At 40.8% G+C, this 22,330-nt stretch overlaps 1 protein-coding gene across 14 annotated transcripts in view; it reads left to right on the top strand.

The window, feature by feature from the left end:
• Window positions 1-17,405, top strand: part of SGMS1 (sphingomyelin synthase 1) — a 324,458-nt gene extending 307,053 nt beyond the window's left edge. For all 14 annotated transcript variants that reach the window (XM_043926716.1, XM_043926715.1, XM_043926711.1 and 11 more), the window contains 3 exons: window positions 11,579-11,732; window positions 14,965-15,131; window positions 15,796-17,405. In XM_043926716.1, the coding sequence (XP_043782651.1) occupies window positions 11,579-11,732; window positions 14,965-15,131; window positions 15,796-15,975 (501 nt within the window). In that variant the 3' untranslated portion in view covers window positions 15,976-17,405. The remainder of the gene's footprint in view (window positions 1-11,578; window positions 11,733-14,964; window positions 15,132-15,795) is intronic.
• The last annotated feature ends 4,925 nt before the right edge of the window (window positions 17,406-22,330 follow it).

Genomic DNA, 22,330 nt, shown 5'->3' with positions numbered 1-22,330 from the left:
CTGGGAGATTTCTGATTACAGTTTCGATTTCCTTGCTTGTGATGGGTCTGTTAAGATCTTCTATTTCTTTCTGGTTCAGTTTTGGAAAGTTATACTTTTCTCAGAATTTGTCCATTTCTTCCAAGTTGTCCATTTTATTGGCATAGAGCTGCTGGTAGTAGTCTCTTATGATCCTTTGTATTTCAGTGTTGTCTGTTGTGATCTCTCCATTTTCATTTCTAATTTTGTTAATTTGGTTCTTCTCCCTTTGTTTCTTAATGAGTCTTGCTAATGGTTTGTCAATTTTGTTTATTTTTTCAAAAAAAACAGCTTTTAGCTTTGTTGATTTTTGCTGTGGTCTCTTTAGTTTCTTTTGCATTTATTTCTGCCCTAAGTTTTAAGATTTCTTTCCTTCTACTAACCCTGGGGTTCTTAATTTCTTCCTTTCTAGTTGCTTTAGGTGTAGAGTTAGGTTATTTATTTGACTTTTTTCTTGTTTCTTGAGGTAAGCCCGTAATGCTATGAACATTCCCATTAGCACTGCTTTTACAGTGTCCCATAGGTTTTGGGTTGTTGTGTTTTCATTTTCATTCATTTCTATGCATATTTTGATTTCTTCTATGATTTGTTGGTTATTCAGAAGCGTGTTATTTAGCCTCCATATGTTTGAATTTTGGACAATTTTTTTCCTGTAATTGAGATCTAATCTTACTGCACTGTGGTCAGAAAAGATGACTGGAATGATTTTAATTTTTTTGAATTTCCCAAGACTAGATTTATGGCCCAGGATGTGATCTATTCTGGAGAAGGTTCCGTGTGCACTTGAGAAAAAGGTGAAGTTGATTGTTTTGGGGTGAAATGTCCTATAGATATCAATTAGTTCTAGCTGGTCCATTGTGTCATTTAAAGTTTGTGTTTCCTTGTTAATTTTCTGTTTAGTTGATCTGTCCATAGCTGTGAGTGGGGTATTAAAGTCTCCCACTATTATTGTGTTACTATTAATTTCCTCTTTCATACTCGTTAGCATTTGCCTTACATATTGCGGTGCTCCTATGTTGGGTGCATATATGTTTATAATTGTTATATCTTCTTCTTGGATTGATCCTTTGATCATTATGTAGTGTCCTTGTCTCTTTTCACAGCCTTTATTTGAAAGTCTATTTTATCTGATATGAGTATTGCAACTCCTGCTTTCTTTTGGTCTCTGTTTGCCTGAAATATTTTTTTCCAGCCCTTCACTTTCAGTCTGTATGTGTCCCTTGTTTGGAGGTGGGTCTCTTGTAGACAGCATATATAGGGGTCTTGTTTCTGTATCCATTCAGCCAGTCTTTGTCTTTTGGTTGGGGCATTCAGCCCATTTACATTTAAGGTAATTATTGATAGGTATGGTCCCATTGCCATTTACTTTGTTGTTTTGGGTTCACGTTTATACAACCTTTCTGTGTTGCCTGTCTAGAGAAGATCCTTTAGCATTTGTTGAAGAGCTGGTTTGGTGGTGCTGAATTCTCTCAGCTTTTGCTTGTCTGTAAAGCTTTTGAATTCTCCTTCATATCTGAATGAGATCCTTGCTGGGTACAGTAATCTAGGTTGTAGGTTATTCTCTTTCATTACTTTAAGTATGTCCTGCCATTCCCTTCTGGCCTGAAGAGTTTCTGTTGAAAGATGATCTGTTATCCTTATGGGAATCCCTTTGTGTGTTGTTGTTTCTCCCTTGCTGCTTTTAATATTTGTTCTTTGTGTTTGATCTTTGTTAATTTGATTAATATGTGTCTTGGGGTGTTTCACCTTGGGTTTATCCTGTTTGGGATTCTCTGGGTTTCTTGGACTTGGGTGGCTATTTACTTCCCCATTTTAGGGAAGTTTTAAGTTATTATCTCCTTGAGTATTTTCTCATGGCCTTTCTCTTTGTCTTCTTCTTCTGGGACTCCTATGATTCGAATGTTGGGGCATTTCATATTGTCCCAGAGGTCCCTGAGGTTGTCCTCATTTCTTTTGATTCTTTTTTCTTTTTTCCTCTTTGCTTCATTTATTTCCACCATTTTATCTTCTACCTCACTTATCCTATCTTCTGTCTCCGTTATTCTACTCTTGGTTCCCTCCAGAATGTTTTTTATCTCATTTATTGCATTATTCATTTTTAATTGACTCTTTTTTATTTCTTCTAGGTCCTTATTAAACATTTCTTGCATCTTCTCAATCTTTGTCTCCAGGCTGTTTATCTGTAACTCCATTTTGTTTTCAAGATTTTGGGTCATTTTTATTATCATTATTCTAAATTCTTTTTCAGGTAGATTCCCTATCTCCTCCTCTTTTGTTTGACTTGGTGGTATTTTTCATGTTCCTTTACCTGCTGGGTATTTCTCTGCCATTTCATCTTGTTTAGATTGCTGTGTCTGGAGTGGGCTTTCTGTATTCTGGAGGTCTGTGGTTCCTTTTTATTGTGGAGGTTTCACCCAGTGGGTGGGGTTGGACGAATGGCTTGTCAAGGTTTCCTGGTTAAGGAAGCTTGCGTCGGTGTTCTGATGCATGGAACTGGATTTCTTCTCTCTGGAGTGCAATGGAGTGCCCAGTAATGAGTTTTGAGATGGGTCTATGTGTTAGGTGTGACTGTGGCAGCCTGTAAGTTAACGCTCAGGACTATGTTCCTGCGTTGCTGGAGAATTGGCATGGTATGTCTTGCTCTGAAACTTATTGGCTCTTGGGTCGTGGTTGGTTTCAGTGTGGGTATGGAGGCCTTTGGATGGTCTCTTATTACTTAATGTTCCATGTAGTCAGGAGTTTTCTGGTGTTCTCAGGTTTTGGGCTTAAGTCTCCTGCTTCTGGATTTCAGTTTTATTCTTCCAGTAGTCTCAAGACTTCTCCAACTATACAACACTGATAATAAAACTTCTAGATTAATGGTGAAAAGATTCTCCACCGTGAGGGCCACCCAGAGAGGTTCAGAGAGTTACATGGAGGAGAGGGAGGAGGGAGATAGAGATGAGCAGGAGGAGAAAAAGGGGGACTCAAGAGGAGAGAGACAGATCTACGCAGTTGTCTTTTCCCAAAGTGTTCTCCGTATCCCAGACACCCACAAAGATTCACAGAATTGGACTGGGAATAGAAGGGGAAAGGAGGAAATAGAGGTGTTCTGAGGTAGAAAACGGAGAGTCAAAAATGGGAGAGAGTGATCAACACACTCCTGAATAAAAATGGGAACTGAATATTGGATTCTTAAATGTCCAAAATTTATATCACATACTGAAAAACAAAGATTAAAAATCTAGAGTAGAGGTTAGACTCTTAAAAATACAATATTAAAAACAAAAACACAAAAAGTTTAGAAATATATATATGAAGTTCGGTTTAAAAATAGGGCTTCTCTTTTTTTTTTTGCAAGGTTATAGTGAAATGAAAATGAAAATTAAGGAGTAGTAGAGGAGTAATGGAGGACTTTAAAAGAAAATAAGAGAGAAGAAAAAAAGAAAAGAAAAACAAAAATTTTTTTTCCTAATTTAAAAAATCATACAAATATATGAAAATGAAAGTTAAGGAGTAATGGGGGAGTAATAGGGAATTTTAAAAGAAAATAAAAGAGCAAAAATAGAAAAGAAAAGAATTTTTTTTTTCTTTTAATTAAAAAAAGAAAAAAAGGTAAAAATATATCTAGGAATTTCTCTGGAGCTGTTGTGGTCAGTGTGGGTTCGGTTCAGTTTTAGATAGCTCCTCATTCCAGCTTACACTTCTCGATATCTATGGGCCCCTTCCAGTGTAGTCCGTGTTACCTACAGGGATTTTAATCTGTTGCACGGGTCCCTTCTGAAGCGGTTCCCTTTGTTTATTTGGCTTCTGTTTGCTGGTCTCTTCAGTGCCTCTTTACCGCCCTGCCACAGTTGGGCGGAGGTGGTCTCTTGTTCAGGTTCGCTAGTTCAGTCGTGCTGTGGGGAAGGAGGGGCGCTGCAGGCAGATATCGCTGTGTATGGATAGCACTCACAGTGTTCCGGCCACACTGGGTTTACCCCGCTCACGGGTGTGTGCTCTCCCCGTCTACACTGCTCAGGCTCCCGGCTGCTCTATATGGAGCGGGCCCTGCGTTGAGTGCGGTTCCAGTTTTTGGGTATTCCACAAAAGCGCGGACTCGGTTGCGCCTGCGTTTTGTGCCTTCCCCGCCCGAGCAGCTCAGGCAGCCAGGAGCTTGACGGGCACACTCTCCCCGGGTGCGGAGCACCTTCTCCCCTCCGCGGTCCCAGCCTCAGTTTCCGCCAGTGCCAGTCGGATGCGTGCGCCTTATCTTTAGCCATGACCCTCCCGGCTGATGTCGACCATCCCGAATTTCAGGAAGTCTTTGGTTAGAAACTGGCGGCCTGTTTGCAGTGTGGTAGGGGATGCCTCTCTGGGGCGGAGCCTGCCCCTTGCCCCTCCCCCCTGCCTCCTGCCTCCGGTGGGGATGGGCTGGTCCGCAGCCGGCTAGCTACTCTGGACTTGCTCGGTCCCTTTGTTCTGTGAACGGCCGGCAGTGTGTTCGGGCTGGTAATTTTCTCTCTCTCTTTTGCTGTCCCACAGTCTAAGCTGCTATCTCACAAAGGCTCCCTCCGATTGCCCTCAGGGCACTCGGGCCCAGTCCTTACCCTAAGCAATGCCGCCAGCTCCTCTCCGTTCCGCCCCCACTTGCTGGTGGCGGGTTCAGGCATCTGGGGTACTTTTCTGCTGGGAGTTGCTTTTAGGCATGTAATCTGTGGGTTTTATTTATTTTTCCTCCCAGTTAGGTTGCCCTCCGAGATTCAAAAACTTCCCCCAGACCCGCCAGTGTGAGGGTTTCCTGGTGTTTGGAAACTTCCTCTATAAGACTCCTTTCCCAGACGGGTCTCCGTCCCTAGCTCTTTTGTCTTTCTTTTTATCTTTTATATTTTGTCCTACCTCCTTTTGAAGACAATGGGCTGCTCTTCTGGGCACCTGATGTTCTCAGTTGGTGATCAGAAGTTGTTTTGTGAAGTTTGCTCTGCGTTCAGTTGTTCTTTCGATGAATTTGTAGGAGAGAAAGTGGTCTCCCGATCCTATTCCTCCGCCATCTTGGCTCCTCCCCCAAGAGGCTTTTTAGTTTCTCTTCACTTTCTGCCGTAAGGGTGGTGTCAGCTGCATATCTGAGGTTATTGATATTGCTCCCGGCAATCTTGATTTCAGTTTGTGCTTCTTTCAGCCCAGCGTTTCTCATGATATACTCTGCATACAAGTTAAATAAGCAGGGTGACAGTATACAGCCTTGAGTACTCCTTTTCCTATTTGGAACCAGTTTATTGTTCCATGTGCAGTTCTAACTGTTCAATTTATTAGACTTTACAAATACTGTAGTTCTTAGAAGCTGAAAATTTGTGGCAATTCTGGGTTGAAGTCTGTCAGCATCATTTTCCAAGATCATTTGCTCACTTCATGTCTCTGTCATGTTTTGGTAATTCTCACAATTTTTCGAACTTTCTGTATTTGTTACATGCTTTGTGGCCAGTGATCTTTGATGTTACCACTTGCTGAAGGCTCAGATGATAGTTAACATTTTTAGCAATAGTGTTTTTTAATTAAGGCCTGTTTTTAGACATAATGCTATTGCATACTTAATAGACTACAGTATAGTGTAATGTAACTTTTTATGCACTGAAAACCTAAAAATTAGTGAAATTGACTGAACTGGAATATTCTCTTTATTACGGTGGCTTTTGAACTATGGTTTTGGAGAAGACTCTTGAGAGTCCCTTGGACTGCAAGGAGATCCAACCAGTCCATCCTGAAGGAGATCAATCCTGGGTGTTCATTGGAAGGACTGATGCTGAAGCTGAAACTCCAATGCTTTGGCCACCTCATGCGAAGAGTTGACTCGTTGGAAAAGACCCTGATGGGAGGGATTGGGGGCAGGAGGAGAAGGGGACGACAGAGGATGAGATGGCTGGATGGCATCACCGACTCGATGGGCATGAGTTTGAGTAAACTCCGGGAATTTGTGATGGACAGGGAGGCCTGGCGTGCTGCGATTCATGGGGTCTCAGAGTCGGACACAACTGAACTGAACTGAATTGAACCCGCAATATCCCCAAGGTCTGTCTGTAATCACAGCCAACTCCTGGTGTTTCCAGTACTCACTCCCCTGGCCCAAATTCTGAATAACAAGGGAACAGTTATTTAACAATTCCCATTTAGGTTGTTTCCAGTTTGTTGGTTTTATAAATGCTGTTTTTCAGAAAGGTTTTCTTTCTTTCCGGATCATTTCTTGGAGGTAGATTCCTAGAAGAGTTAAGCACTGACTCACACACAAGTCTTGGCTGTTTGGATTGCTGGTCAACATTGATGATTATTTTTGCAGAGGATTTTTGCCAGTTGTAATAAATATATTACTCCCCAGGTTGATGACGAGCAAATTGAGGATGAGAATGGTTCGGCTGCCCAGGATCAAACACCTGATGGGTAGAAGAGCCATGATTTTAGCTCAGCCTGTTGGCTTCAGAAGCCACTCTGCCTGTTCCTGTCTGCATGCTGGCTGGCTGGCTGGCTGGCTGCTGCAGTCACCACATTCATTTCCTCCTCTTAAAGGAGCCTGTTTGCGAAGATCAGTGACATCACCTGTGCCCCACCATTGGCTCTTTACTTAGCTTTCCTAATTCGATACAGAAAAGAATTAGCTCCTCTTAATGTTAATTTTTATTTCTATTTGTTTGATAGAGCCAGGGCCTTCAGCTGGTCACATCCTCTGTCCTTTGATAAATTTTGGTTCCTAAATGGTCTTATTTACTTGATTTATATGTGCTGTGTACATGATAAAGATGTTAACTTGTTTCTGTTTCAGTTGTTCTGTAATTTGTCTTACAGTTTATTTGCTTTTATAAAGCATAATTAAACATTTTAATGTAGCTATAATCATCCATTTTCTTTTCCTGTTGCCCTCTGAGCTTAAGAGATTTCCCCCTTGCAGAGGCTTGACAATCACAGATAGATATTTTTAAAAAGAAAGCATACATAGGGATAGTAAGGGTACTTGTAAATGCAGCAATTTGGGGCTGTTTTTCCTCAAGGCCATATTTACCTCATAATCTCTCGCTCTTTTCCTACTCATACAGTTTCCCCACAGACATTTTCCTGCAAAAATGGGAAGGCAGATTTGGGGGGGATGATGGTGCTCAAGGATATAATTTATAGTTTTCAGAACACAGAGGGAGTTTGGGAAGGGCAATTTGAAATAATGTAAAATGAAGAATTCCCTAAGCCTTTTTTACCATAATTTTCTACTGTATATTATCCATTCTTATGACAGAACTAGACAAAGCTTTCAACATAAAACTTCCAGAAAATTTTTATCATGTTTTTACATGCACACAATCTAAGAAGCAAAATTGTTTTACACTACTTATTATGGAAAACAGTAGTCCTCAACCCTCATCCTAACCCTATTCCTCTATTCCAACCCACTTTCCTACTTTCTTGCAACTCTGTTTAACTAAATCTCATGGTATTAATGTTTACCTTCATTTCCCTTTTTACAGGATTTTTTGTGTATGTGCTTATCCTCGGGTGTCTAAGTGACAGGGCAATGCTGTTTCTTTATCATTCCTAATACAAGCAGTTACCCACTTCCTGCTGGTGAAGGTCAGGATTTAGAGTCCTGTGTAACTCTGCACCCCCACATCCACCAGCTTGCATGCATTCAGTGCCTTTTCCTTGCCTTCTTTCCCTCCTGAACCAGCCCACTACCAGAGTTAATGCTTCTTACTTTATCTCCCCAGTGTAGTTTTCTGTCTTTGATTTAACTGAATATTCAGTACTTACATTATTACAGTTTTGTAAATGCTATTCATAGCCTAGTCATATACTTTCCTATAATTACTTTTCCTTTTCAACACAATATTTTGTTTCCTACAGAGTTGGTAATTGCCTTGCTTTGTGTTCTGTTAGTTTTCTGTGTACTTACTTCTCCCACCCCCAACCCACATTATGACTCAGTCCAGCCCCAGGATTGGGTGTCCTGTTAGGGAGGGCTCCCTCTCTAGGCCGGAGCTCTCAATCCTCCCTTTTTTTTTTTAGCATCCTAGCAAATCCCATTTCTTCTTTTTTATGTTTACTCCTTTGCTTTGTAGAGTGTATATTCTGTAATTTCCTGCAAGAAGAGTCATAGGTGGTAAACATTTTGAAATCTTATATATGTGAAATGACTTTAGTTTATCTATCCTTGATCTATTCTTTAAGTTTATGTTCAGTTAATAATAATGGGGCTTCCCTGGTGACTCAGTCGCGAAAGAATCTGCCTGCAGTGCAGGAGATGAGGGTTTGATCCCTGGGTCAGAAAGACCCACTGGAGAAGGGAAATGGCAACCCACTGCAGTATTCTTGCCTGGGGGATCCCATGGATTCCTGGCAGGCTGCAGGCTACAGTATACGGGGTGGCAAAAGAGTTGGACATGACTTAGCGACCACTACCACCACCACAGTTAATAATATGGCTGGGTATAGAATTCTAAGTTGAAAATCATTTTCCCTCAGAATTTGGAGGCATTTTTCTGAAGCCTTTTCTTTTCTATTACTGCTTTTGAAAAAGCCTGATTCTTGATCTTTCGTGTGAAGCTTGTTTTTGATCTCTGGCTGCTTTATGGTCTCTTGTTAACCCCAAGTTTCTGAAGTTCCTAACACAGCTGAGTTTAGCTGTGTAATCTGTTTGCTTCTATTGAGCTGGGCTTTCATTGATCCCTTGCAGTTTAGAAATCCATTTCCTCTATGTGATATGTTCAATATGATGTCCTTAACTAGAAATCTTGATCAATTTTTAAAAGGGAAATTATAATGAAACATGCTTCCCAGAGCCTGAAATATTATCATTTAAATGTCAAAAGGGGATTAGGGTCATTAAATTGGCTAAGCAGAATTTAAGAGCGTGCTGACAAATGTAGAATACAGACAGTCACGTATTTCATTTGCCAGAGCAAATAACAGCTTCAGTGAATAAGTTGTTCTTGCCATTGATTGCTCTAGTATCCAGTCTTTCAGAGAAAGATAGATTTATTTATAAACTTTTATTAAAAGGAAAAACATAGACTTCTATTTTTCTGGGCTACAAAATCACTGCAGGTGGTGACTGCAGCCATGAAATTAAAAGACGCTTACTCCTTGGAAGGAAAGTTATGACCAACCTAGACAGCATATTAAAAAGCAGAGACATTACTTTGCCAACAAAGGTCCACCTAGTCAAGACTGTGGTTTTTCCAGTGGTCACGTATGGATGTAAGAGTTGGACTATAAAGAAAGCTGAGCGCCAAAGAATTGATGCTTTTGAACTGTGGTGTTGGAGAAGACTCTTGAGAGTCCCTTGGACTGCAAGGAGATCCAACCAGTGCATCCTAAAGATCAGTCCTGAGTGTTCTTTGGAAGGACTGATGTTGAAGCTGAAACTCCAATACTTAAGTCAGCTCTTCTCATCAGGTAGCTAATTTGAAAAGACCCTGATGCTGGGAAAGATTGAAGGCAGGAGGAGAAGGGGATTACAGAGGAATGAGATGGTTGGATGGCATCACCGACTCAATGGACATGAGTTTGGGTAGACTCATGGGAGTTATTGATGGAGAGGGAGGCCTTGCGTGCTACGGTCCATGGGGTCGCAAAGAGTCGGACACAACTGAGCAACTGAACTGCACTACCCATGTAATTTCAGAAGGTTGAAAGTACATTCTACTCAGTCCCTAGCTTTAGTTTGGTCCCCTAAAATCACATACCCCCCAAAATTCACTTATTTGACTTTCCAGTGTCCACCTGCTTTAGCTATTAAGTCAGCAGAACATTTATCCTCTAGGCCAAGGGTCCTCAACCTCTGCGATCTAGTGCCTGATGATCTGAGGTGGAGCTGATGTAATATAATAGAAATAACATGCACAATAAATGTAATGTGCTTGAATTATCCTGATACCATCCCTGGTCCAGGGAAAAATTGTCTTCTGTGAAATTGGTCCCTGGTGCCAAAAAGGTTGGGGACTGCTGCCCTAAGCCAAGTGTGTGAAATAGATCTTTGAATTTTTCTCAGAGTTTTCCCCCCAAATGTCAGTTAAGGTGGTAAATCAGTCAATGTTTATCAATGTAAAGAAAAATACTTAGTAACTAACCATGACATGGTTGGATGGCATCACTAACTTGATGGACATGAGTTTGAGCAGGCTTCAGGAGTTGATGATGGACAGGGAAGCCTGGTGTGCTACAGTCCATGGGGTCGTGAAGTGGGACACTACTAAGCAACTGAACTGAACCATCTGCTAACACGTGCTGTAAAAAGAACTCACATCTAAGGAGAGCTCTGAAGCTGCATGCTTCACCTCTAGGCCCACAGTCTTCCGGGGGCCATCAGAACAGCAGTGAACGTTGAGCAGGCACACTTCATTAGGGGGCGTGGGGGGTTTTACACGTCCTAATGTAAATTTGTAAAGGAAAAACACTCCAGTGTCTCCTGTAGTCTCAAATCCCCTGCTGAATAGTTCTATAACTAGATGTATGGGCTTTTACCTCCAAACAAGCAAGTGTCTCTCTATAAGTCCATTTTGGCACTGTCTACCTGGAAATAGCATCAGATCCCACAGGTTAAAGGCTCAGTCTCACACCAAATGCCTCCCCCTCCCCACCCCCCACCCCTCGACTTCAGAATGCTAATTGCTGGTTCAGACTGTTGCCTGTACTGCTTATCGGCTAGCTGTAAATTGGAGGTTCCTATGACCCCCTCCTTGGAGTCGGTTAATTTGCTAGAGCTTCTCACAGAACTCAGGAAAACATTTTACTTACCAGTTGAGCAGTTTTATTATAAAAGAGTATAACTTAGGACCAGTCACATGGACGAGACATGTAGGGTAAGGTATATGGGAAGGAGTGTGTACTGCACTCCCCACATCTTCACATGTTCACCAGCCTAGAAACTCTCCAAACCCCATCCTTTTAGATGTCTGTGGAGGCTTCATTATATAGCCATGGTTGATTAAATCACTGGCCGTTGGTGATTCACTCAGCCCCCAGCGTCTTTCCCCTCCTTGGAGGTGGGAGGAAGTGGGAATGAAATTCTAACCCTCTAGTCACCTGGTTGGTTCTCCTGGCAATCACCCCCTATCTTTCGGGACTTTCCGAAAGTCACTTTAAACTCAGGAACATGAACCCAGGTGTGGTTGAAAGGGGCTTTTATGAATAACAAAAGACTCCTTTGACTTCCCAGATGGCACTAGTGGTAAAGAACCCACCTGCCAATACAGGAGACGTAAGAGATGCAGGCTTGATCCCTGGGTCAGGAAGATCCCCTGGAGGAGGGCATGGCAACCCGCTCCAGTATTCTTGCCTGGAGAATTCCATGGACAGAGAAGCCTGGCGAGCTGAGGTTCACAGGGTTGCAGAGAATCGGACATGACTAACGTGACTGAGCACGCATGCAGACACCTTTATCTCATCTCTCTTAGGAAGTTGCAAAGGCTGTAGGAGCTCTATGCCAGGAACAGGGATGAAGATCAAATATATATTTCTTACTATAAATCACAGTATGATAAAACTTAATTCTGAACACAAGTTGTAATCATGGCATACTTGTATGTGGGTTAGTAATGAGTCTGATTTCCTCTTCTCCCACCAGCTTTTTGGAGACTGGGAAGCCCAGCTGCGGAGGATAATGAAACTCATCGCTGGCGGCGGCCTGTCCATCACAGGCTCCCACAACATGTGTGGAGACTACCTGTACAGTGGCCACACGGTCATGCTCACACTCACCTACCTATTCATCAAAGAGTGTAAGTCTGGAGCGGCCTTCTGTGAGAATTTCCTCACCTGCTGTTTCCCATGGTTTCTGGAAAGTCCACAGGAGCAAGATGGAATCTCGGGAGGGCAGCCCCTCATCTCACTAGCGTGCTCACACCCAGCAGGCACCCAGGGAAATACATGTCACAAGTACCTGTACTTCTCGGGGGAAGTGTCTCATTTCCTTAGCTGTCAGCTGTGGTATCAGGGAGTTTTATGACTGCTAGAAGGAGCCAGAAGGGAGGAGACAAAATTCCAGGCCTGGCTGGATGATGGTAGATGTTGTGTTCACTTGGCAGCCATTTTTCAGGCACTGGGCGCTGTACCATCTGCTCTAAAGAAGCGCATGGGGATTGGTGGTGTCTCTTCCCTCAGACAAGCTCTGGTCTCAGGGAAACTAAATGATGCAGACATTAAATGGGAAATTTCTTTTAAAAATGTACTTAAAATATTTTATTATGAAACATACAAAAAATAATATTACAGGTACCCCTGTATGCTGCTCAGATTTAATATAAGTATTTGTCATAGCTGTTTCAGATGACCCTTGTCAAAGCAAAGGAAATATATACTAATATATATTTCTTGTTATTAATATATATTAATATAATTATAACAGGTATTATTAATATATAATAATAACATATTAATATATATCTAAAGTTTTTCATTCCTGCCCCCTCCCGTTTTCCTCTGTTATTTCTCAGGTGTATTTTAGTCCTTTCTCTACTTGTAGAAAATTCCATTGTCCTCAATATTCTACCGTTAGAAATAGTCTCAGTGAGCTTTATCTGGGCAGTTCCCATGAAGAGCAACAAGAGAAACCAGGCTGTGGGTATCACAGAGGAGGGACACCCTTTGCATTCTGGAGGTATTTGAGAGCCTGTGGCACCTGTTGGAACATCAGTGTGGTTGGAATTCAGAGAGGTGGTAATAATGAGAATTGAAAAGTGAACTGCTGAGTAGGAACCAGATTGTAAAACAGGCCTTGAGTCACAAGAAGGAGTCTGAATTTGCATTCTGACAGACATGAGGTGCCCATTGAGAGGCTGTAACCACTGGGGCGGTGTCATCCGACTTGTCCTTTAGAGAGGGAGAAACCACTCCTGTAATGATTCACAGGATGGATTGGGGAGGGCAGAGCAAGAGTTAGCAGTCTGGCTGCCGCTATAGTCCAGGAAAGAGATGGGAGTGGCCCAAGCTATCAGGATGACATTGGTGTGGAGAGAAGTGGGGGAAACTGGGAGAAATTCACAAAAAGGAGTCTGCAGGTAACAGGATTGATTGTGGGGGTGCAGGGGACAGGTGATGGACTGAAGGGTGAAAGCCCAATTTTGGTCTTAAAAAAACTGGGATGGGGAACACAGGAAAAGAAGAGAAGATGTACTTTGGGCCGCTGAGTGAGAAGAGAGACCATAGGTGCTCTGCTTGTTCTTAGTAAGTGACCAGATAGAGTGGATTCGAGCAGTGTCTGTTCGGAACTGTCAGGGCCTGACCTGGCCCTGGCACTGGAGTGTAACTGGGCATGGGAAATGGGCACAGAACAGGCCTAACGTCAGCAGCCCTGGGAGCCAGCAGCCAGCTGCTGGTTGGTCCCTGAAATACTTCAATGGGATTAAGCTTTATTCTTGAAGATGAGACTGTAAACCAAGTTGGATGACGTGGGTCACAAACTGATTCTGAATCCTGGTGCTATCACTTACTCACTCTGTGACCTTGGGAAAAACCTCTGATCTCTATAAGTCTTAGTTTCCTCATCCTTAGAATCAGGTACTGATAGCTCCTTCATGGCTTTCCCAGTGGCTCAGCAGATAAAAAAATCTACCTGCCAGTTCAGGAGACACAGATTCAGTCCCTGGGTCCAGAAGATCCCCTGGAGGAGGAAATGGCAACCCACTCCAGTATTCTTGCCTGAGAAATCCCATGGACAGAGGAGCCTGGCGGGCTATGTCCATGGGGACCGAAGAGTCAGAGACGACGGAGCAGCTAAGTCACACACACAACGCCTTCATCAGTGAGGGAGAGGTGAAAATTAAAGCAGATGGCATATGGGGACAGTAATAGAGGAGCTGGGAGAGTGAACAGCAGCTTCTCTTTGTTGTTGTATTGTGATGGTATCAAATACAACTCTTCCTGGAAAGGGAACATGGAGCCCTGTACACACACTAAGACCTCTGCCCCAACCCCTGACCATGCCATTTAAAACTGCAAATGTCCCTCCCTTCACCGTCTCTGCTGCTAATCCCGCTTTATCTTAAATTCAGAGCATTTAACACCTTCTAACATAGAGTATAGGTTACTTGATTATAATTATTATTTATTGTCTCTTTTCATTGCTGGGAAGCGATGTCCCCACAAAGGCAGGCTCTTTGCCTGTGACCTTAGTTGATCCCAAGATCTAGTGACTAGATCTTGTCCTGGCTACATTGTAGATGCTTAATAAATAGAGGGTAAATGAATGACTGATACTTGGACCCCCTGAAAATCCTATAAAAGGCTAAACTGTCTTCCCCAGGGTGAGGAGGGTAGATCACATTCAGACAACATTTTTGCCTCACGTATCAGATCCTCTGAAGCCCATTCATGGAGAGTACATGGTAGAAGGGCCTACACCAGTAGAGATTCTGAGTCTCCCATCAAGTGACTTCCCAGACACTGTCCTGCCCTTGGGAGTGGACCTGGGCTAGAATTCCTGGTCACTTGGATTCTCTTATTTGTATTTGAGAAATGGACACCTCAAAGACTTAAAAAGTAGCATATGGTTGCAGAGCTGGGAAAGCAAATAGAGTGGTTGTATCAATTATAGTTGTCTAGTCTGTGTATAAGGATCCATAGACCAAAAGGTATTGATTTTTGTACAGAGCATTAACCCCATATTATTTCCAGGTAAATTTAATTATCAATAGACAGTTTTGTTTTTAATGGAGTGTGATGCATTAACCTGTCCTTGTTTGTCCTTTGAAACTGTATTTATGATTATATGGGTCAAGTAATAATCACATATAAATTACTGTGGCTAATAAAATCACTTGATGAAATAAGCTGCTTCCCTTCTAACCTTGGTTACATGGACGCCAAAGCCCTTGGATTTGCCACCCTAAGCAATCTGTTTTCAGAAGGAAAGATCCAAGGTAATTGGATTCAGAATGAATAGTTGAGGCGTGGTTGGGTGCCCTTCGTCATACTTGACTAATAGTACTCTTCTTGCAAATTTCTCCTTTGCAGATTCCCCTCGACGACTGTGGTGGTACCACTGGATCTGCTGGCTTCTCAGCGTGGTGGGAATCTTCTGTATTCTCTTAGCGCATGACCACTACACTGTGGACGTGGTGGTGGCATACTACATCACCACAAGACTCTTCTGGTGGTACCACACTATGGCCAATCAGCAAGTGAGTTTTTCTCCTCCTTTGGTGTTAACTCCTAATGCTCTTGACTAGCTGTTGCTGGTGTGGCAACAGGGGGAGTCAACTGAGACTATATTGTCTCCTGATCCACTTCTGAATCAAAGCTGAACCAGAAATGTGTTTCTATAATGACATAGGAGATGGCATCCTTCTAGAACAAGTATCACATTCTCATCGTCCCTGAAAAATACATTTTTAAGCTGTGCCCACCTCTTGCTTGATCTTGCATTCCTACCTTGTTTTCCATCTTGGGCCCCTCACCAGCTTAATACTTAACACTTAATTAAGTCTTTCCATTTTCATCATAGGAGAGTAACTAAAGCACTAATTGAAGTATTTATTTATAGACAAGAGACTTAAGTAAGCCACACGTTTTCCATGTGCTCCTGGCATTGGAGTTGTTTCTCTGCTAGAGAAACAGGTGTGGTCTGGTTTGCAGTTGGTTACAGAGTGTAGAATGGTGGTGTGCGTGTGAACCTGAGGCCATAAAGGTGATCAGGGGCTGGATCTGGGGGCCTTTGTGGATTTCAATATGGAAAATATTTGAACCTAAAGTGAAAAATTATGAGAATCATGTGTATGTTCCTATCGGGGCTGAAACAATCAGTTGTTCTTCCTGACTCGGTTTTCTCTTTCTGTGTTCTCTTAGGTGCTAAAAGAAGCTTCCCAGATGAACCTCCTGGCCAGAGTGTGGTGGTACAGGCCATTTCAGTACTTTGAAAAGAATGTCCAAGGAATTGTACCTCGATCTTACCATTGGCCCTTCCCCTGGCCGGTAATCCACCTTGGTAGGCAAGTTAAATACAGCCGACTGGTAAATGACACATAACAGCTCTACATGGTGGAGAAAAGAGGAACTGTCCGAAGTGCTAAGAACTCCATGAGAGAAGATGCCATAAAATAAACAACTCCCCTAATCCTATTATCTTTCAACAATTACCTTGACTTAACCTATTGAGTTACCTGGTCAGCACTGTGATCTTTTTTTCTCTCCAAAGGACCTGCGCTGGACAACAATAAAGAAAACTCAACCTATCATACACTGTACACATTTCCTGTTCATAAGTTTGGGATTTACATAATCTGCGACCACCATGTTCCTTTGTATATGATGCAACAGCATAAATGTAAGCTTTTATATCATCAGTTCTGGTCTTTCCAGTTACATCTGGAAATAAAGCGTATTATTTTCTTGGGAAAACATACTTTTCATATCTCTTGCCCCAAAGATTGGGCTGTAAGCCATTTTCTAGCAAATGTCTCTATGAAGGTTTCTTAAGTACCTGAATGGGGTTCGATTCTGAAATCTTTCTACCTGTTGCACCGATATTCAAATAAAAATGACAGACACAGGAAGGTTTGGTAACTTTGGGTTTTGTAAAAATCAGCAGAGACAGTGTGTCAAAAAGTGCAAAAAAAAAAAAAAGATTCTGTTATAAAGTGATTTTCTAAGTATTTCCTAACTTTATTTTTCAAAATGATGTTATGAAAACCAAATTTAAAGATTTTTACATGTCAGAGAACAGAGAGTTAAAATTTAAAAATGCTTCTTGGGAGAGAAATTTGTCTATGTTTCTAGTGCCTTTCTTGTCTTGATTGTATGGTCAGTAGGCAATCTTCAATGTTTTTATTTAAAATAAATATTCCATGAAAATATAAATGTATGTATACACTACTAAATTTTGCATTTATAGCTAAATTCAATCAGAAGACTGTTTATGGTTCTCAAACTGCTATGATTTAAAGAATGGGGGAATTAATTGGAAAGTCAGAGCCTGTTCCCATATTGTGAGCAGGTGGCGATGACATGTACCACTTCAATTATTTTACCATCTATTTGGTAGTTCGATTTTAACTATACAATGAAAACAGCCATGAATACTTTGTTTTTAAAAAGAGAGTTTTGAAAATGATCACTTAACTAAAACTTGAAAGCTATAAATTAGTTCTCCATACTCTCATGACAATTTTGTTGGTGAACAACAAAAAAGAGATCTATTTCTTTAAAATATATTTGTGCAGGAACTGCATGTAGTTCTAAGTTTTACTCCTAACAGAAGTATGTTTGGGGAAGTATTCTATTCTATACTTGCCAATGTGGAGAACAAAATAGTTTTTTAAGGATGAAGAAGTATATATATCCATTCTGTATTTTATGTGCAGCAGAATTATCTTCCGTAGGGTTTTTTGTGTATTCACAAGGTGATATTTGTATTGTAAACAATAATGGTGAAGGAAATAAAAAGGCTTTTAAAATTTTGTTTGTTTTAAATCTTTGTAAAGTTATTATTCCAGAGAGTATACTGATTATCTTAACAGCTTACCTAGATCATAAATTAATCAAGATGCACTTTTTAATAAAAACTGATACTTAAAGAAATGTCTGCTCTTTCTAATGTGTTCACATTCTTCACAAGAGTCATAAATGAAATCCTTGAAGCAAGATGTAGAAACAAGTTTTGGCATTTCCTCAGAGTTTGTTTGAGAGACGGCCTTTATAATCATGTTTCTTTTCCCTTGAGATTCCTTGAAATGTACTCTAAACTTCAGTATAACCTCTACAGATAGCATGTATTTTTAAAAACATAAGAAAAGACTCACAGCTAAGTTCAAATTGCAGACCACTGTTTACCAATAATTTTCAATTCTCCAGTTCTCAATCAAGTCGCTTACTTCCCCCCCGCCCCCCATAACTGAAAGTAATATAAGTTTTTCAGTTTAGATGGAAAGGGAAAGTAAATTCCAAAATGAGAAATACGGTCATAGTACTTTGAGAACCAATGGTAAGAAAAACTTTTTAAAGAGAAAAAAAATATGTTATTCTTGATGTGGGAAAAAAATGAGGATGTTAACTGTGGAAACCTGTTCATGTGAAGGGAAGCTGTTGTCTTAACCTGGGAAGCTACAACTGTAATACTAGAAAGATTTCCTGCGTGGGACCAGGTGCCGTATTTTAAAAAGGTAAGTAACTTGAATGATGAAAATGAATTCTTGACATATGCTAAAAACAGCATTTTTTCCCCTAAATCAAAAGTTATATTAAAAAAAATCATTACTTTAAGTTTACCTACTACATTTGTACCAAGAAGTTCCCTTAATGGTTGTACTTCATGCCTGGCTGCGTAGAATCATGAATTGACGTATCTTGTGGCTCTCAAGTTTGCAACTTTCAGGTAGAAAAAGAGAAATCTTATGTTCTGGAGAATTGTACTACACTTGATAATGACTGCCAGAATGAGGACATGTGCTTTTCTGTGCTTTGGTTTAGTAAACCAGAGCCCTGGACCATAGCTTCTTTATCTAACACTCTAAGAGTTAGGCAATTCTCAAGCATTATCTTGTTAACCCTTACAGCACCACAAGGTTCCTTATTAACCCCATTTTATGGAGGTTGATTTAAGTAAGTTTAATAACTTTCCCAAGGGCATGCAACTGATAAAACTCTGATTGAAGTTCAAGTTTTCACCCACTCCTCGACACCCTCTCCACCCACATACTGTGAGCTTTCATAAATTCAGCAAGAGTCCACAGTGAGAGAAATCTGACTGTGGTGGTCAAGCTAAGCAGAGTGACTTACTGTGAACCAAGTACCAGGAACTTCACACCCTGAGGTAGAGAGACTCATTTTGCCAGTTTCTGATTGTTGTATTTGTTTTATTTGTATCCCAAGCAAAAACCAAAATTGATAAATGACAAGTATCTCAAAATTATAAATATTGTGTAAAATGAGAGTGCCTGCTAGCTTTTTTTTTGTTTAATTTTTATTAGAGTATAGTTGATTTATAATGTTGTTTCAGGTGTACCATAAAATGAATCAGTTTTACATGTATTCACTCTTTTTTAGATTCTTTTCCCACATAGGTCCTTATATAGAGCCTATGGAGTAGAGTTGCCTGTAGAATACAGTAAGTCCTTACTAGTTACCTATCTTATATCTGTATATGTCAATCCCAATCTCCCAGTTTCTCTTATCTCTCCTCTGGTAACCATAAGTTTGTTTTTTCGACATCTGTGACTGTTTCTGTTTTGTAAGTAAGTTCACTTGTACCACATTTTTAGATTCCACATATAAGCAATATCATCTATTTGTCTTCCTCTGACTTCCTTCACTCCATATGACAATCTGTAGGCCCATCCATGTTGCTACAAATGGCATTATTTCATTCTTTTTTATGGGTGAGTAGTATTCCATTGTATATATGTACCATATTCTTTATCCATTCCTCTGTCCTCTGTGGATAATAATTTAGGTTGTTTCTGTGTCTTGACATTGTAAATAGTGCTACTGTGAATGCTGGGGTGCATGTATCTTTTTGAATTATGGTTTTCTCCAGATACATAACCAGGAGTGGGATTGTTGGATGATATGGTAGTTCTGTATTTAGTTTTTTAAGGAACCCCCATACTGTTCTCCTTAGTGATTGTACCAATTTACATCCCACCAACAGTGTAGGAGGGTTCCCTTTTCTTCACACCCTCTCTAATATTTATTGTTCGTAGATTTTTTTTGATGATGGCCTTTCTGACCTACTTGAAGTGAAACCTCATTGTAGTTTTGATTTGCATTTCTCTAATAATTAATGATGTTGAGCACTTTTCATGTGCTTTTTGGCCAGCCATGTCTTCTTTGGAGAAATGCCTATTTAGATCTTCTGCCCATTTTTTGAGTGAAGGTTTTTTGTTTTTTTTTTTTTAGCTGCATGAGCTGTTTGAGATTAATCCCTTGTTGGTTGCTTTGTTTGTAAATATTTTCTCCCATTCTGTGGGTTGTCTTTTCATTTTGTTTATGGTTTCCTTTGTTGTGCAAAAACTTTTAATTAGGTCTCATTTGTTTGCTTTTATTTTCATTATAGTAGGATGTGGTTCCAAAAAGATGTGCTGTGATTTATGTCAAAGAATCTGCTTTTACTTTCCTCTAAGAGTTTTATAGTGTCTGACCTTACATTTAGGTCTTTAATCCATTTTGAGTTGGTTTTTGTGCATGGTGTTAGAGAATATTCTAATTTCATCCTCTTACATGTAACTGTCCACTTTTCCCAGCACCACTTACTGAAAAGACTTGTCTTTTCTCCGTTGTATGTTCTTGCCTCCTTTGTCAGCCTGCTAACACTAATTTGACCACCACTATACAAAAAGTCAGGTTTTCAATTAACTGGGAAATGGGATGTGCTCCTTGGAGCCCTTCATATTGACAGACTTTTTCTCTTTTTGGTGGGGAAACTCGTTTTGAGCAAATCAAAGCTGCTGTCTTGAAATTCTGCTTATCAGCATCTTCACATTCTTGTCTGTCTGCTGGCCCAGAGAGCAAATAAGCAGAAACTTAAACAATGCCTGCCTTCAGAGGGCCCAGACTCCAGCTCCCACAGGAGGGCAGAGATGGGCATGATGAGTGAGAGCTGGACTAAGTGAGGGGAAGTGACAAGGAAGAAGGCTGGAGTTGGGCCCCAGAGGATGTAGATGGTTCAGAGAGTGGCTGAGGCGGCAGCATTCCAGCAAGGCACAGAGGACGTTGCGAATGGCTCTGGTTTGCTCTTGGTGAGAAGAATGAAGTGAGGATTTATGTAAGAGTTCCTATTTATCGTGTGTTTCAGAAATCCTGTTAATTCTTGAGCCCTGATGTGGCACAATGGTATGGTTTAGCCTCAAATGATTGAGAAAATACACGCTTATGAATTAGAAACGTCCTCAAGAGAATTTGTGGTTTATTAATCACAATAGCATATATGGACTGTTTGGTCAATGGGAATAGTACTTATTTATAAGAGCCATTATTCCATTAACACATCAAGGTTTTTGTGTGTAAAGATTTGAGGATCTCTTGAGACTTGGGGAAAGCTTACCCCAGAGATTATAAGGCAGAGTTCAGTGAAATAGGCAGAGTCTTTTTTTTTTTTTCCAAAGTTTAGCAACAACAAAAAAAAGGAGTGCAGATCCAGAGGCCTGTGTAACCTGCAGTGTCATGGTTTCTGAGTCAAAGGTGTGTGGCTACAAGGAGCAGGAATGGCATTTCAGCTAAGGGTAAAGAAAGGCTCCAACACCCAAGAGGAGCCAACCCAGGGTCCCCTCTTAACCCCATGGTGGCCCAGAACCACACAAATGTTGATGTTTTGTTCTTAGGTGTACACATACTAGGGCTGTTTTCATTTTGTTAGAGAACTGACCCCTTTATTATTTTTTTTTGAGTTTTTTATTTTGTATTGGGGTGCAGCTGATGGGCAATGTTGTTATAGTTCCAGGTGAACAGCCATACATATACAGGTATCCATTCTCCCCCAAAGTCCCCTCCCATCCAGGCTGCCACATAACATTGAGCAGAGTTCCATATGCTATAGAGTAGGTCCTTGTTGGTTATCCATTGTAAATATAGCAGTGTGTACATGTCCATCCCAGACTCCCTAACTGTCCCTTCCCCCTGGCAACTATAAGTTTGTTTTCTAAGTCTGCGAGTCTCTTTTTGTTTTGTGAATTCATTTGTGTCATTTCTTTTTGTGTGTGTGTGTGTGTGTGTCATTTCTTTTTTAGATTCCACTTAGAAGGGATGTCATACAGTATTTCTCCTTCTCCGACTGATTTCACTCAGTATGACACTCGGTTCATCCATGTTGCTGCAGATGGCATTGTTTCATTCTTTATAATGACTGAGTAATATTCCATTGTATATATGTACCACATATTCCTTATCCATTCCTCTGTCAGTGGACATTAAGGTTGCTTCCATGTCTTGGCTGTTGTAAACAGTGCTGCAATGAATATTGGTCACCCCTTTGTTATATCATCTGTCATCTCTCTGTTTATTTGTTCAGTCTCCCAGTCATGTCCGACTCTTTGTGACCCCATGGACTGCAGCATGCCAGGCCTCCTTGTGCCTCACTGTCTCCCAGAGTTTGCCCAGTTCATGTCTATTGCATAGGTGATGCCATCCAGCCGTCTCTATCTTTATTCCTGATCATTTTTGTTGTTGTGAAGTCTGTTTTGTCTGAAATTAAGATAATTTAAGATAACTGAGCTTTCTTTTGACTAGTGTTTGCATGGTAGATCTTTCTCCACCCCTTGATCTTTAGACTCTTTGAGTCTGTATTTAAAGTGGATTTCTTATAGACAGTTTATGATTGTTTTAAATGTATTTTGATTCTCTGCCTTTTAATTAGTGTATTTAGATCTTTCACATTTAAGCTATTATATAT

The sequence above is a fragment of the Cervus elaphus genome, chromosome 15 (assembly GCF_910594005.1).
Source record: "Cervus elaphus chromosome 15, mCerEla1.1, whole genome shotgun sequence".
Taxonomy (NCBI): domain Eukaryota; kingdom Metazoa; phylum Chordata; class Mammalia; order Artiodactyla; family Cervidae; genus Cervus; species Cervus elaphus.
Note: the sequence above shows the minus strand (reverse complement) of the source record. Positions and strands in the feature narration are given on the sequence as shown.